This window comes from Rattus rattus, chromosome 6, assembly GCF_011064425.1.
Source record: "Rattus rattus isolate New Zealand chromosome 6, Rrattus_CSIRO_v1, whole genome shotgun sequence".
In the NCBI taxonomy this organism is placed as follows: Eukaryota; Metazoa; Chordata; class Mammalia; order Rodentia; family Muridae; genus Rattus; species Rattus rattus.
In genome coordinates this window covers 130,235,118-130,252,257 of record NC_046159.1, presented here as the reverse complement: position 1 = coordinate 130,252,257, position 17,140 = coordinate 130,235,118, and the positions used below count along the sequence as shown (strand labels likewise).

The 17,140-nt window shown below is 38.5% G+C and overlaps 1 protein-coding gene across 1 annotated transcript in view; it reads right to left on the bottom strand.

The window, feature by feature from the left end:
• Positions 1–17,140, bottom strand: part of Col28a1 (collagen type XXVIII alpha 1 chain) — a 149,869-nt gene that overhangs the window by 115,279 nt on the left and 17,450 nt on the right. Inside the window, exons 8-11 of the mRNA XM_032906950.1 lie at positions 17,077–17,103; positions 13,123–13,167; positions 10,906–10,950; positions 9,679–9,732 (exon numbers count right to left, since the gene is read on the bottom strand). Of these exons, the coding sequence (XP_032762841.1) occupies positions 9,679–9,732; positions 10,906–10,950; positions 13,123–13,167; positions 17,077–17,103 (171 nt within the window). The remainder of the gene's footprint in view (positions 1–9,678; positions 9,733–10,905; positions 10,951–13,122; positions 13,168–17,076; positions 17,104–17,140) is intronic.

Sequence of the window (17,140 nt, the reverse complement as noted above, 5' to 3'; positions counted from 1 at the left end):
GCTATGCTCTAGTGTTCCCCATCTATGTAATATCTATGTAGTGTCAAACCAGAACTCAGAAGTCATTCTTCCACCAAATAAAGTAATAGACGATTGTCAGCATGACTCTAAAATCCATCCTGAATTCATCTATCTCTATAATACACACAAGGTTAATATTGTTTATTCAAACCACAGCAGCATCCTTAACAGTCAACCTACAATGATTCTACGACCCTCCAATTTGATTCCTCCATTGCTACTAGAAAAGCTTTCATTTTAATTTTATTCTGAAAAAGAGGTTTTGAGTCCTATTCTTTTGCTGTCATGATAAAGCAGGGCTCCATGCAAGATGCTCCATAGAGTGTCCGTACAGCCTCTTTGCTCCAGGACACGATCACCACTTTACCCTAGTAGCAATGACCTTCATTCAGTTCCTTGTTCCTTTCGGTCATAAGGTCTTAGACCACATTGTCCTCTCTATCTTGGGTGTTCTTATGGCTCTCAGATCATATTTTAAGTCCCATGCTTATGGGAGAGTTCTCTGATCAGATGAAATTTGCTGCAATATTGAGAGCACTATTTTTTTTTCTGCAACTCTAATGTGTTATTGTGATCCAAATCCCCCGTTCCAAGTCTGAGAAGAGGATGTTTAGATTTTGTTCCCCTTTGGTTTCTCAGTGCTTAGCTGATTAGCATTATTCATACAATCTCCAAGCAACAGACATTTACTGGGTATCTGAAGGGACCCGGTATTACATGAATTCCTGGTCAGATCGTGGAGAAGTTATGGATCTGGGAATTCTCCTTCAGAGCTACTTAACTGGTCTATATACATAAATTAATATTTCATAATAATGCTAAGTGACTACTCCATAGTTTCTCCTTCAAATTCACCTAGACAAAATTAACAGATTTTTTTTTTTGCAACTAAAAGTACAAAGAGCCTAAGCTTACATTTTTAGGAAAGTTTAGCCAAAGAAAACCCAACACTTATGTACCTAAGTGAATCTAAGTAAAGCAAACCCTTCCTTTCTCTAAGATAGCAAACAATGAAAGTTCTGCCCAATCCATCAAAACGCAATACAGTTATGAACAATTTAACCATCCCTCGGGCCCTTTTCACCACTGGAAAGATGGTTTGACAACGTCTTTGAGTCATTTCTGAGTTAGAAATGACACTAACTCAAATGAGTCTGTGACAAATGTTCTCTTGCTTTCAAAATGGAGAAGGATAACTGTGACTAAAATGGTTCAAATGTGGCCAAGCTACATCTTTAATTGAAACCCAGTAAAAGGTTTGTGTAGAGACTTAGGGGACAAGACAATAAAGGCATTATTTTTGGCCTTCTGGCCAAGTAGGAAGGAGGACACAGGGAAGTCAATATTCATCATGTATATTTGAATTCTTCTCCATTGGAGGCCCTCATTTCTCTTGTTCCAGAGGAAGTTTTGTGTGATAAATACTTTGAGGAAAAATAGTGGTTTAGACTTGATCTGTGATGCTGTGAGGAAGACTGTCAAAAGGGTCAGTTGCTTGATAAAACCTGCCAGCACACATAGGATCCACTCCAGGACAGATCCTATGTGGAATGATTTGCTTATATTAATTCACATATGCCTTGCATCTTTTGTTAACCCAGAACATGGATGGCAAAGCTGAGTCACAGGGAAGCAAATTAGCAAACCAAATGGCTCAGCTAATAAAACCTACCACCGCGTTCAACTTCAGAGTCCAGCTTCAGAAATGGTGCCCTTAACTATTGTATCTAACTGCTTCATAAAGTCACAGACTTTTAACTTTTAAAGAATTTTAAAACTCAACTGATCTTTAGCAACAGGGTGAAAAGTACAAATGTCAGAGTTATAATATATTCAAAATTGAAGATCTACAAGACAGATACGGTGAAATGCAAGCCAAGAGTAAACAGAACTTATACAAATCAGCTCACCTTCTATTTTGGGTACATAGAATCTACAGCATAATCACTGCATCAGCGAAAAACTTTGTGTAAATTACAGTTGGCAATACTGTGATTATATACTATAATTTTACATGTAAACTCAAACTGTATTGACTGTGGAACCATCATTATTTCAAATTCGTATTTAAAATACCATCTACTCAACCACAGCTCACACATCTACCAATTTGTATTTTCCAAAGTAAATATTTTATAATAACCAAAAGCTGGTAAAAACTGCAAGTAATCCACAGTACTGCTATATTTGGTAACTGTAGCCGTCAGTGCTGGATCCCAGTGCTCAAGTAGAAATGAGAGGTCATACAAAGGCCATTTGGTTGCAAAGCCATGACCCCTCACACCACAAAAGTTAGAGGATTGTGTGTCTCTCTCACTAAGACTGGTGGAAAGCATCAGGAAAGCGTTTTAGAACTGTGCCTCTAATGTACGGTTTTGGTTTCTCCTGCACAAAGTAAGTTGCTATGATATTCAAGTTGGATATTTTCTGTTCCTTTGGCAACATAACCATTGATTGGAAAGGGGTAATTAATCTGACAGTGTGATATGTTTCTTTAAGACACATTTCTTCAAGGCTAGAAGGAGGAGATATTGTTTGGTTCGCAGCACGGGACTCACTAAAATGATTTTTAAAAATTAAAGTATAAATAATAGTACCTCTTCGATAGCATTAGTAGCATGTTGAATTATGATGGATTTTCCTCGATGGTTCAAATTTTAATAGGCTATGTATACATTACAATTTTAATAAGATACCTTATCCTTAGATGAACTTAGCATCTCCCTGCAAAGTTGCTATTGCGTTGTACTTGAATTAATGATACTGTCGTAATTATAAAAACTGTGGCATTCCTATGAGCACATGGCTGGGTCTGTTCCCTCTAGTGCTCAATCTAACTAGGTGTATGAGAAGTATTCTGGGAAACGTTGGCACTTTCTTCGTCTTACGGCTCTGGGTTGGCAGGCACTAACTGCATAGATACACATGCACACACACACACACACACACACACACACACACACACACACACACACACAGTCTACCCCAGCAGCCGAAGCCATAGGATCAAGAGATGTAAGCATGAAAATCATCCGACTTGAAGTCATTGGCTAAAGTCCTCATGAGCTGACAACTCTTTCAAGTGGCCAGTGTCAGTTGGCTCGCATCAGATGAATTAATAAGCTGGCTTAAATTCCTTGTGAGCAGATGTTCATGCAAGTCAAAGCTCTTTCCACATCGAGAACTGCTGAATTGCTATTCTTCCCATTTAATTAGGCTTGGAACAGAAGCAACATTTAGACTTCTACATCTCTGAAGGCAAAAGAGTCACAAAGTTTGGCCAATACTCTTCATTCAACAAATATTTATAACAGAAATGATAAAGGGCTGCTTTCTATGCACATTACAACCTTGTTCAGATTGATGAGCCCTCTGAGAGCCAGGGAGCACAATGCTGAAACTGGTGTGTTCAAGTGCTATTTTAAAACTATTTTCCATGAAGCCAAAAATGCCACCAATGTGGTTAGAGAATTGTGAATCCTAAAATCCTTCTGATTATTTTCACTAGGAATTGCAGACTCTACGTAAGTTTTACCATCCATCAAGTTATGATATTATACATCATGTTACAAACTATAGTTGGTAAAGAGTTGAAATCAATGAGTTAGTTGTTTGAGACTTTAAAATAAATTTACACACCACTCTTGATTGAGAAGAAATCTAAAATTCTTTAACTTTTTCATATTATGGTATTTATCTATTTTCAAACCACAACTGTAAATATTAGTCATGTTTAAGAGGTTAACCTCCTAGAGATACTAAGCTAATTTGGGGCCAAATCAAGTGTTTAATAATAACCAAAGTTAACCCATTTTCAAAACTGGGTCTTCAGTAAAATACTAAAATATTATAGAAAACATAGGACTCTAAGTCATTCATGTCATGTCCTCTTAACACTTTGAGGAGTCTGTACAAGCACAAAGGATACTTTAATATACACTACCCTACCCTGTTCTGCCCCATTTGTAGGGTTAGAGGAGTAATATCTTTGGCTGTTCCAAACTGTCAGTCAATTCCCTGCACTGCCCACTGCCCACTCCTGATTTCTAGAGTTTTCTTAGCATCTCAGGAGCTAACCTGAACATAAAGACTAAGTTTCTTATATAAGAGTATTTTGTTTTTCTTATACTTGAAAGTAAAGAGCAAGAAGAAAATCCTAAGGGGAAAAAAATCCTTTGGGAAATATTGTGGGTATCCTAGATATTTGTGGGTCTCCAAATATTGTGGATATTCTGTGCAAGGTGGGATATCGAAGACAGCTCTTTCTGAAGATAAAGTGAATGTCATATAGTATCAATAGCACAATGTAAATAGTTTGAGAAATGCCGCGTGGTACTTTTCCTTGTAAGAGACACCAGGGCAGTCACCTGCTCTTCTAGCCTTGACCTCCAGAGTTCTGCTGTGGATGTCACAGGCCATTTCCTACACATTCCACAATGCAGTCCTTCACCTCAGGCATAGTTTCAGAAAGAGCGGATTTGCGTGAGATTTGAGAAAGAAATGTCCCTTGGAAACAACCTCAGAAAGGTCTCAAGATCTAGTAAGAATGGGCCGTTTAGTTTTGTATCACCCACTGTGCTAGTTTGTTCAGAGTTATGATTGAACAAATTTGTAAGGTCTTCTGATCTTGACCCTTTCTAGCTAGCTAGCAGAGGGGCCCATTGGTAGCTGGCTGTTATTACAGCCTGGGCCAACCACAACAGCCTTGGGAAAATCAGCGGTTCTGTATCCAAAGGGCTCCAGTCTCCTTTTAGTTACAAGTTCAGCTTGGTCCCAGAAGAAGGCTTCTTGGGCACTTCCGTAATTACACTTCTAACAATTTAAAAGATCGTCGGGATGTTCTTCTGAGAACTATGATCATTGTTGAGTGGGAGAGCCTGAGAGGCCTCCGAACCAAGGCTTCCTTTTGAAAACTATCTGTAGTTTGTTGCTAAGGCAACAAGGGCATTCAGGGCAGAACAGGAGTTAGTTTCCATGTGGAAAGTATTAATGGCAGCAATGATTGGTGAAACTGGGCCAGAGGCACATTTTTCCTGATTTAGCACATGCTATTTTTTTCCTTTTTGTTCTTTGGCCACCTTTTCTGGGGTGAGGAGACCTTTGATGAAGAAAATCCAACCCCAGAACAACAAACAGTGATTGTAGTTCATGAGAGAGACCATTCATAAATGCAAAGCCATAGACGGGCCCCTTCTAGAAACTCTCACGGAATCTTTGTGAATGTTTTAAGTATAGAATTTCTGTTTTTGGTCTATTAGAGATGCAGTGCTTGAAAATAGTTAGCACAGTTTCTTTTTTCTAAGCAATTTCATTCTTTCTTTCCTATGACTTCGTATGAACATTAAAAACAAGTAGAAATATCCTTTCAACAAACAGTTTCTCAAAGCCAAAATGGACTGTAGGAGGACTTAGATGTAATTTCCATATTTTCTATGAGAAACACATTGGTCTCAGGCCAACTCTTCATGAAATTCAGCATTTATTTTTCTGAAGGAGGATAAATAGCATATCATAGGTAATCACAAACTTTACCTTCCAGGTGCTGATGTTTTCTGGACCAAAAGGCCTGAAACCATTATTGTTTATAATCTTGGAACGTCAGAAGCTTAATTTGTATAATGATGATAAGAATAGTTCATGTCTCAGAAGGCAATATTGGCAGTTGCATATTAAGAACTATATATATATATATGTCACAAAGAAATATACAATAAATGTTATCCATGATTGTCAAAGTGTGAGAATCAATAATTTTGCCCATGTCCATTAGAAAATACAGATTTTATGCATAGATTCCAACATTAATTTCTTTAAAATTTTTTGAACAAAATAAAGTATGAGAAGAAATCACCATTTGATATGCCATTATTTCCAGACAGAAGAACTAAATTGCCTTTGCTACTTTGTGGGTTCTTCTCCCCCCAACCTCGTTTCATCCCAATCACTAGATAGGAGCAAAAGAAGGAGAGAGGGAAGAGAAAGATAGATACAAGGATAGGTAGATGAGAGAGAGAGAGAGAGAGAGAGAGAGAGAGAGAGAGAGAGAGAGAGAAAGACGGAGACAAAGATCTGCATCTAATTTCTTCTTCGTTTGAAGCGGATTTTTACTACTTTGTGAGTCCCCTCCCCCCCCCCAGTTTCACCCCATCACTAAGTAGAAGAGAATGAAGGAAAGGAGAGAGGGAGGGAGGGAGGGAGGGAGGGAGAGAGAGAGAGAGAGAAAGAGAGAGAGAGAGAGAGAGAGAGAGAGAGAGAGACCTCTTGCTTCTTCTTTAGCATGACTGCTAACAAGTCTCCACTAACCCCCTTGAACAGCCACCGACCAACAGTCACACCTATCACCGGCTCTAGCATTTATATCCCTCTGAAAAATTCACAGAATCCCAAACATCATACAATGGTAGAAGCTAACTGGCAAAACCATGCCTCTGCCGGAGCATAAGGCAAATTTCAGTCAGCTACTGCACAGCAGGCCCATGCTTCCACACCTGGGATTAAGACAAAAACATAATCTCTTTGTGTGTTTTAAACAGACCAAAATTCCAGAATTCTCACTAGAAAGAACAAAACATCTTATTACATGTTCATAATTTAGAAGCACATCCAAAGAGGCAAGATAGGATCGTTCCTCAAAACTGTACTCTCAAGACAATAGACACACAAATGTTTATGATGGAAAAAAAAAACATTAGCTATCAATCAATGTGGCATAATCTTCGGCTAACAGATCCCCCAGATATTAAGAAATAAGACAAAGTATTAATATTTCCAAGACAAAAATTAAGAGACCAAGTACTAGAGAAACAGCCCAGTAGTTAAGAGCACCCTTGCAGAGGATCCTGATTCAGCTCCCAGCACCCACACGGCATCTCACAACTGCCTGTAACTCCAGTTCCAGAGAAATGTGTGTCTTCTTCTGGTCTATGCAGGGCAAAAGTCATGCACATGGTACACATACATACATATAGGCAAATCATCATACACATGAAAATAAATAGAAGGGAATAAGAAGAGGAGGATAGGAGGGGAAGGAAAAGGAGAAGGAGGAGAAGAAATTAAGAGCCCACTGAATTTATTACTGGAAATGAGAAATACAACTAAAGACAGACAGGGAAACTCATTTCTACCTCCAAGTAATACCCAACACACTCTCAAGAATTGTGGGGTGTGTGTGTGTGTGTGTGTGTGTGTGTGTGTGTGTGTGTGTGTGTGTGATGTTTGTGTATGAGTGTATATATGTGTGTATGTTTGTGTTTGTGTATGTGTGTTTGAGTGTGTATGTTTGTGTGTATGAGAGTGTATCTATGAGTGTGTGTGTACGTGTGTGTGTTGGGGGGGAGGGGTGTACTGATGCTGGGAATTTGAACCAAAGCCTTGACTAAGTAAGTGCTTTGTCACTGAACTGCAGTCAAATTCTCTCACTTTCCTTTCATTTATTTTTATTTTTTATTTTGAAACACAGTCTTAGAAAACGGGCCTTGTGGTCTTCCTGCCATGTCCTCTGAAGTAGGCTTTTTTCATAGGCAGCACACTCTGTGTTAGAGGCAGGAAGATCCAAGTTCAAGGGCAACCAGGGTTCAGGATAATAGAGAAAATAGTGGGGGAGGGGAGAAGACCAGAAACAGTTAGGAAAAATGCAGAAGGGTAGAAGAGAAGGAGGGAGAGAAGGTGGAAGAAAAGAAACTCTAAGTGACTTTACGTCATGTATAATTTACCCCAACTAAATTTTACAGATTGTTTTTAATTTAAAAACTATGTTTGAAAGGTGCGGTGGCACACACCTTCAGTCCCACAACTTAGCAGCAGAGACAGGTGATTCTCTAAGAGTTCAAATCCAGCCCAGTCTATCTAGTAAGCTCAGGTCAGCCAAGGTTACATGAGACCCTGTCTCAAAAACAGCCTCCCCATACAAAGAAATCCAAAACAAATAAGACATAAAAATGTTTAAAGACATTTTCTTGAGAGGAACTTTGATGTAATCACCCAATATTTTGGGGAAGATGACTTCCTTCTTGAACAGGCCGTGAAAACTAAGTACAGGGCTATTCTATTATAATCATCTCTCCTCCCAAAGATTTACCAGAATTAAAATCTAAAGGAAAATGGCTTATTTCTTTAAAAAAAAAAAAAAAAAGTAAGTAGAGAGTTTAAGTGTAAAGAAAAATGATGGCATAGTGTTATTTTTTTAATGAACCGGTCTCCATATCCCATCATTAGATAGCCTTCATCCACCATGTAGCACTAGCCTTGTTTTTTGTCAGTCCCTGGAGAAGTTGACAGCCCTGCCTACCCCTGGTACCTTCCCTGTGCCCTCCCTGTCCCCGCCCCCTCCCCCCGGCTCCGCTCCTCAGGTGTTCCAGCCAATTCTAGGCCTTGTTTTCCCTTTCCAAAACGACAATGTGAGGCCAGCACAATCCCTCACAGTCTTTGTGGCTCATACACTCTGAATTTTTATCACCGTTACAAGCCGCTGTCTGCCCTGACACTGTAGTTTATGCTTCTGTTTTACAAAGGTAAAAATTAGCATCTTGGTTGACCAGTGATTCCTAGAAATATGTATTCAATGTCAAAATGAGTATGTTTTTTTTCTTTTTGTCGGGATTTTTCCTACAGTCGAAGCAATTTTATGACAACTACTCAGTATTCAACAGAGCCATTCCTTTCCCCAGAGAGAATTAATCATAGGCAAGGACTGGAAAAGACATTTCCCTAGTTGAAGCTCAAGCCTGTTCCTGCTGAGAAGCCCATTCTATTTTAATTTGCCAATTAAAAGTGGCCTGGGAAATCTCAGACTGTCATTATCTCATTAAAAATACATCCTCCTCACTCCCTTTCCTCCCCCTGGAGAATTAACACTAAAGCGGTCCAACTGCGCTCTACAACTTAAAGTTAGCCCCATCCTCAAAAGATGACCTTATCTGGAGTCAATGGGTGGTGGCATCCTCTGCAGTTAATAATCATCAAAAATCCTACACAACGCCCATCCTTCAGCCTCTGGACAATTTACTGGATATTTATCACACCTATGAAATGTATTGACAGTTGAGGTGAATTAAAAAGGAAATAGAAGTACTGCTTTCTGCAAATAAGTGGCCAGGTACTTTTGAAAAGAGAGTCCTATAACCAATGCTTTGACACCCTCCACTTTGGAGAGTCTTTGGACGATGTTTGAGTGTTATTACATCCCTCTTCTCTGCCATGCAGGATTATGTATGGAATGTTACAAGCGTGGAACTGACGTTTAAGGCTGCTGGCTTCTGTTTTTATGCCAGTCATAAATCCTGTCCTCTAATAAACTGTATGGGGAGACGGTTAATAGGAGAAAATTGGAATGGCTGGAATCGGGTTGTCTGGTATCACTCTTCAGTTCCCAGGGAGCCATAAATACTAGACATTAAGAAAAAGACAGAATCACAGCAAAGGTGCCGGATGATGCCTCATAGTTAATAATAATGAATAATAATGTAGTCAGTGATAAAAGGATGCCACTGCCCTTCTGTGTGTGCTTGAATGTGAATCTATGCACACACGTGCAAATGACTAACATTTCCAAAGACACTTTTCAAAAATATTAACCAATCCTTGCCTCATAACACACAGTAGCATAGTGCGCTAGGGAAAGGCACCCTGCCCATCTCCAAATTTTAACACATTTACCTTATTTCCTTGAAATCCCTTTGGGCCTGGATCCCCTGGAGGTCCACCAATGCCCTGCTCCAAGATGAAAACCAAGAATTAGTTCGTGTGCCAAACTAGAAGGTCAACCAAGATAGGACAAGTAATTCCTTTGGGTCCTGGTGACGCTGATATCAGTTAGCTAGACTGTGCTGCTCAGATCGACTTTGGGATCACAATCAAAGGAGAACCTGCATAGTCCCTGGAGTCAAATTCACAGCTTCTAAAACAACACATACTAAAAACAAGCATGCGTTTAAGGCGATGTTTTCTAAGACGGTGTTTTTAAGCCTCTTGCTGTGGTGGATTCTACTTTTAGAAAACATTTTGCCTGTCCATCAACTATTAATATAACACAGGCAGATCATTGAAAACTGTCATTTGCACTGAGTCTGCAGTGGCCACTCACCACCTTGCTCTGGCAATTCCACACCAAACGAAGGGCGTGGTTAACCAGATATAGCCTAAGAATTCTTGGGTTAAAATCATAACCTTCAGTTTATTTCGGGAGGGGTGTTTTGTTGACTTGGTTTTGTTCTTATATTTTGTCTTGTTTTGTTATTTTTCTTTGTGGTGCCAAGGATCCAACAAGGGCTTTGTGCTTGCTTGATAACCACTGAGCTGTACCTCCAGATTTTTTTCAGTCTTAAAATTACTTCTTCATATTCATTTACATCTATTGTTACTTTAAAAGAGATAAATCCCTTCACTCGAAAAATGATCCAAATTATTTTCTGGAGTCCACAGTACATTACATTACTAAGTTATGAACTCATTCCATTTTTTCAACAATTAACTTCTTGCACTGAAAGGACTAATACAAATATTTGGATAAATAAAGAGAGGCAAAAATGTACAACTCTTATAATCGCATTACAGAAACAATATCTACTTCCTTATCAAACCTACCTAACCCTCCCCATATAAAATATTTCCCATCCCCTTAACTATTGACTAGATAGAGTTATCAGGTGTATTGATAAGGTACCTACTGGTACCTGTCTTTAGAGGACCCAGGATAACCAAAACATTAGTAGTCTCAAAGCTTGGTTATGTACTTGAATAATCCTGGAGCCTTTAAAAAGTATTGATTCATGGCTCCTATTCCTACAAACTCTGATTTAATTGAAGATCAAGGGTTGGTGGTTCTTGTTGAACCCTCCCAAGATAATTCTAGTTCAAATGTAGATTTGTTTTTTACCTCCTTACCTGAATTCCTCTTGGTCCTTTTGGTCCATATGGCCCTGCAGGTCCCTGTGGAATAAAATTAAAGTAAATCTCTCTAAATAGCCATCTTTGTAATGCCTAGATTTTTAGATCCAAAAAATATGATCTGGGTGTGAGTCACTGTTCCTTTGTTATTAAAACATCATAGAGAACAAATTGAAATGATTCTAATGATCCTAATTAACAAAACACCTCAGAGTCAAACTTTGCTTTAATAAATAAACTAGAAGAAAATTAATTTTACATGTCAGCATTTATCCCATATGTTGTTATGTGGTTCGTTTTTCCTTTTCATTTTTTGAGACATTCTGTAGTTCTCTCTGTAGACCAGGCTGCCCTCAAACTCAGAAATCCACCTGCCTCTGCCTCCTAAGTGATGGGATTAAACGTATACACACATTCACTACCTGGAGATGTTTGGTTCAAAGAAAAGGAATTGCTTTGTAAAGCTCCTTAGAATGTTCTAGTAAGTATATACATTCCAGTAATTAGTTGAATATTTTTTCCTTTCTGTAAATCAATGTCATTAAATTAGCCATAAGTCTGTCTGACAGCTGGATTGTTCTTCTCCACACTTTGGAGTTTGGCAAAACATTGTTTCTTGTCAATAATCTTCCAAATTTCAATATGTTCCATATCTCAAAATACATTTACAATGTATTTCCTGTGAATATAATATAGTCTGGATTAACTTTTCCCAGCTTTCCAACTTTTTTCAAATTATTTGTCAAAAACCATGACTCCTTACTCATTTCTTAGTTTGACCTTAAAATGCTTCTGATGTGTGCTGCTTTAAATAACCTTAGAATTGATACTGATGTGTAAGTTTGTCCTATTCTGGTTCATCACTAAGGATCTAGAAAGTTAAGAAGCTTGATAAAGTCTGTAGGCGATGATTATTACCTGAATACATACATATCTATCTATATCTAGATCTAGATCTTATTTTTATCTTATGGGATGTTAATCAAGATTAAATATCAATTATTACCTTGCTATTTGCTAATTTAATGTATAAAATTATAAAATAATGGCAGTGTTTTAATTTCACTTCGTTGACTGCAAGCATATTTGGATATTTTCACCATTTTTTATCCATTTGTGTTCATTTTCATCTCAATGTTCTTTGCCATTTTTCTTATGAATTTGTGTGAACTCTTCATATCAAGGGTACCGTATTTTATGTACCCTGTGAAACATATATATATATTCATATTTTATATATTAACATTGAGATACGCTTGAAATAAATCATATCTTATATTTGGCAATATTTTCTTCTTGGCGCAGAAAGTGATATGGCATTTACTCTCACGCCTGTTTCATGGATTCCTTCTTCTGTGTTGCCATATCCTTCTCTAATGAGAATGTTGTCAATGTCTCACTCACTTTGATTTACTCAGAAAACAATCACCAAACCTGCAGTCTGTTTACAGCTTTATAGTAGTTTATCAGGTTGCAGGAAAGATCGAGCTATTTCAAATATTTGGTTCAACAGACCAGTATCATTACTTTATCCTCTTCCTCAACCTTCTGCCATTTTCTTTTGTCACAGCCATCCATGCATATAACACGTTTTATATTCGTTATCTTGGTTACCTTCATAGTCAATAGTCCTAACTTGAATGGCGACTATTTTTATTCTACGTCTTTTGGGATTATTTATCATTATGCTTTTAGATATACTGTCTATGTAGTCTTTAACATGCTAAGTTGAATATCTCTCTAGTTTAACTTCTTACCCATATTCATTTTGAACTAAGGTAAACAGTTACTACTGATTACATCTTGCTGCGTCCTCTAAATTTCAAACGCTTCATGCCTCCTATAATTTCACTAGCATCAGAGTTTTTCACTGCTTTGGTTGAAGTTGCATCAGGGGGTCGTTTCAGTGCATCCAATCGTACCTCTCATTGGCTGCTGGTTATTCTTTCAACCACAAAGTTCAGTAGAACTGACCTCAAAGATCAGGATGTCACAACATGGCCTTCATGGTCGATGAAAAGGGCACACTGGGGGAGGGGGGGTCATTATGTAAGTAATGTATTTTTTGGTTTTCTGCTTTATGTTTTACAGATGTGAAAACTGAACCCCAGATCTAGGAGAGAACCACATAATTCATCCCAGAAACTTTCTCTTGCGGAAACTCAGGCCAAAAGGGGATCACAGATGTTACCATTTTAAAAACATAACCCTTACTTTGTCACCTTTCATTCCTGGTTTCCCGCATTCTCCTCGTTCACCCTATAAATAAATAAATAAATAAATAAATAAATAAATAAATAAATAAATAAATAAAACATTAATACTTCAGTACATCAATACATCAATAAGATATTGAGTCTTCAATATTCCAAGGTTTAGAAAAAGACTCTTATAATAATTACATAAGACAAAAACTCTGTGGAATCCCACACCATTTCATCTTCAATACTGAAGGGGCATTGAACTTTGAAATGTTTAGACTCTACTCTAAAGTTATTTAAATCAATGGTACCACCTGATGAGGGTTTGTTTGAGGGTTGAGAGAGAACTAAAATATAAAGTAAAATAACTGGTCATCTACCATATGTAGTGAACCATGTATAGTGATCTGATTCCACATGATGCACCAATAAAAGCAGCTTTACAGGAAATGTAAACTGTCTGAGATATTGTCCCTCGATTGTATAGCTAGTATATAATTTTATATATAATCATATAGCAAGTTCAGACTAGAATAAGGATCTGAACCCAGCTCTCCTTTAACTCGGCCCCTGTATTTTTCATAATGCCATGCTCCAGTCTGAATAGTGATGGTGGCCAGTCAGTAGCATTAGAATAGAAAGCTGATAGAAAGAGCCTGAGACCAGACTGTATTATATCTGGAGAAGGCAGCTGTGATGAGTTAGCAAGATCCTCTAGAGGAAAATGGAGTCCACTGTTGAGCATGCAGCATAGATTTCATTATTACACACGTTGTATTATCCTGCCTAGTATGTTATCATAAAACTAACATTAAAATATGCTTTAGAGTTTATAATGATATTTTTCTGATACTACCTGACATTTACTGCCTTAGAGAAGTGTTAGTGTAATTCTGTAGACTGTCATGGTAGATAAGTTCTTGAGGTTAACGTGGCCATTTCAAAATGCATACAAGTCTAAAGTGTCATATTATACAAAAACTATAATTTTCACAATTAAAATGTTATGATCAATATTTGTTTGTGAGTTTTACAGCTGTGCAAGTGGAATGAGAACCTCAGAATATCAACCCATTCTCTCAGATGTTTCAAACTTCTGGTAGTTAGAACTGAAAAGGGTCAGCCAATTAGACAAAAAGGACTTGAGTTTCCCCAAAGTGTTAACATCTGTTGCTATTAAAACTCTTCAACACCTGAAAATGATTCTGTGCATGTCTTTATTCTGAGCCTCAAAACAATTCTTGTTGCTAAGGTAGGAAGACCAGATAGAAGGGGTTAATGGTTTACTCCCATGCTACCTGCAGTCATACTAGCTCAGAGCCCTTCCTTTATCCTCTGCTTCTGCTACGCTTTAGCATCTGTGTGCTGCTCCAGCACACATCATTCTGCATGCCACTGGACAGCAGTGCAAGAAAATTTGCACTAGAGTGAAATGCAGTGTATTGTTCCTCTTTAGGGGAAGTCAAACTGTGGAAATAGCTGAATTCACGGTGATTTAGAGATATAGTTTGCTGCACTGTACTAAATACAGGAGAAGTCCTGAACTTCATTCATACAATGAATCCTTGTTCTTGTGTAAGCTATATCTCACTGTATAATAGCAACCAAACTGGCCAGACTGTGTGCCACACTTTAATGTGCCACACTTGCTCTAAGGAAATGGTCTTGTAATCACGACTTATGAGGACAAAGTTCCTGCCTGAGCCTTTCTGGGATTACATATCGTCACAACACATACGCAAAACAGTGTGTATGCAAAACATGTGTATGCAAAACAGTGTGTATGCAAAGCAGTGTGTATGCAAAGCAGTGTGTATGCAAAACAGTGTATATGCAAAACGGTGTGTATGCAAAACGGTGTGTATGCAAAACAGTGTGTATGCAAAACAGTGTATATGCAAAACAGTATGTATGCAAAACAGTGTGTATGCAAACATATTCCAATCATCTAAAAGGAATAAAAGGCTCAGAATATTACATTGTGGCGACTACAAACCTGAGTCTATTAGGCTTCCAAGTCCATGTCATTAACACTCCATAGCTCAACAAAACACATGGGCCATAAGTTACTTTCCATCCACCTGACCCTCTCCATAGGATGCTGCCTGGGCTCCTGCTATCACTGGGAGCCAAAGAGAAGAAGGCGAATCTCTGACAATGAATTATGTTCTGCTCAAAAGTGGTTTATTCTTGCCAGAGACTGGACGTCAAACTGACCCAGGAAAAACTGAATTTTCACTGAGAACAAAGTCGAAAATTTATTTCAGAATGTAAGTGGAAAAATCACTCTTTAAGTCCCAATTAGAGCACAATTAATTTCCTAATGTTGGATGGGAATGAAATGAGTCAACTATCAAAATATCAAACCGAAAACTACCATAAATACACTGAAAAGTCTTTTGGCCAGAATTCACATTCCATTTGTCCCCAGACAGATTTGTTAGCAACGGGACTCTGAGAAACAGCATTTGTTTTGTGGGAAGATTCCTATCAATGAAAATACTGTCTCCATTTTAGTTCCCTGAGCAAAGGCTCCGCCGCCCTTTTGTTGGGCTCATAAACACCCATAGAATGGCCACCATCGCATAAGCAAGTGCTTTGGGGAGCTTTGAACAAATCAGCCCTATGCCAGCCCTAAGTTTCTAACACGGTTCCTCATGACTAAATCTTGGTCTGAATGTCCACAGATCTGCACTACTTTGCTTTGACAGCTTACATTTTTCAATTGTGAACTGTTCCAGTGAGTCTAAAGTCTATAATTCCATAGAAGTATAAATTCATCTACACACACACATACACACACACACACACACACACACACACACACACACACACATTTAAATCAAGGTAAGGAAGCTTATTCATAAATTTTTTAAATTTTCAAAAATATCAGTTTTATTAATATCTATCTCTTGCCTCTTCATAATCAAATAATACCTTATATTGTTGTAGCCACAAACAGCTGTCAACACATTGTCACCCCCATTATTCTAATTATCCAATAAGTATGTAAATGACCCATGCCTGTGTAGAACTAGAGTTTTAAAAAGGTTACTCATTGTCAGAGTCCGGATGTGCAGGGCCGGACGTGCCTGAGGGAGAGCCAGAGATAGGACTTGCCAAACCAGCTATCAGCCCCAAGGACATTGACCATCTGTAGCCACCTCCCTGAGTGAGACGAGCCACCCTACCTGCCTGCCGAGCTGCTAGATAGCAAGTACTCCTTGCTGATGTAATTTCGCGCCGAAAGTAACTGTGCACCATTTGAATTGACCAATCATGTGTAACCTCGAGAATGCCCCTAACCTCCCCTATATAAACCCCCGAGTTTGGAGGCTCGGGGTCGATTCCTCTGTCTCCTGTGTGAGATACGTGTCGACCCGGGATCCCGCTAAGACCCGGGATCTCGTTAATAAAGCTACCTCGTGCTTTTACATCAAGAATGGCTACTCGTGATTCCTGGGGGCACCCCACCCCGAGATCGGAGCGAGAGACACGTCCCCCGTTTTGGGGTACGCTCTTTCACCTGTAGTAATTCAGGGTCCATGTAGGAGAAGAAAGTCACTGTAGTCTCTGGAGTTGCTCCTGTTCCTCATGCTGAGTTAGGAAACATGAGATGTTTCCTTTCTCTTTTAGGCATAACAGTGCATTTCATTATTAGTCTACTCTAACTGACTTTAAGAGCATACTTGGGCTGGAGAGATGGCTCAGCGGTTAAGAGCACTGACTGCTCTTTCAGAGGTCCTGAGTTCAATTCCCAGCAACTACATGGTGACTCACAACCATCTGTAATGGGAACCAGTGCCCTCTTCTGGTGTGTCTGGAGACAGCGACAGTGTACTCACATACATAAAATAAATAAATAAATCTTTAAAAAGAAAGAGCATACTTGGAAATGAGGAAGGGCAATAATAGTACTGAAGTTTTTCTTTCTAAAACACCAGTTTATTTGTTATTAATCACTTACCTTGTCACCCTTGTACCCAGGGATTCCCTAGTTTAAAAGGAGAAATCAAAAAGTAAAGTAAGAT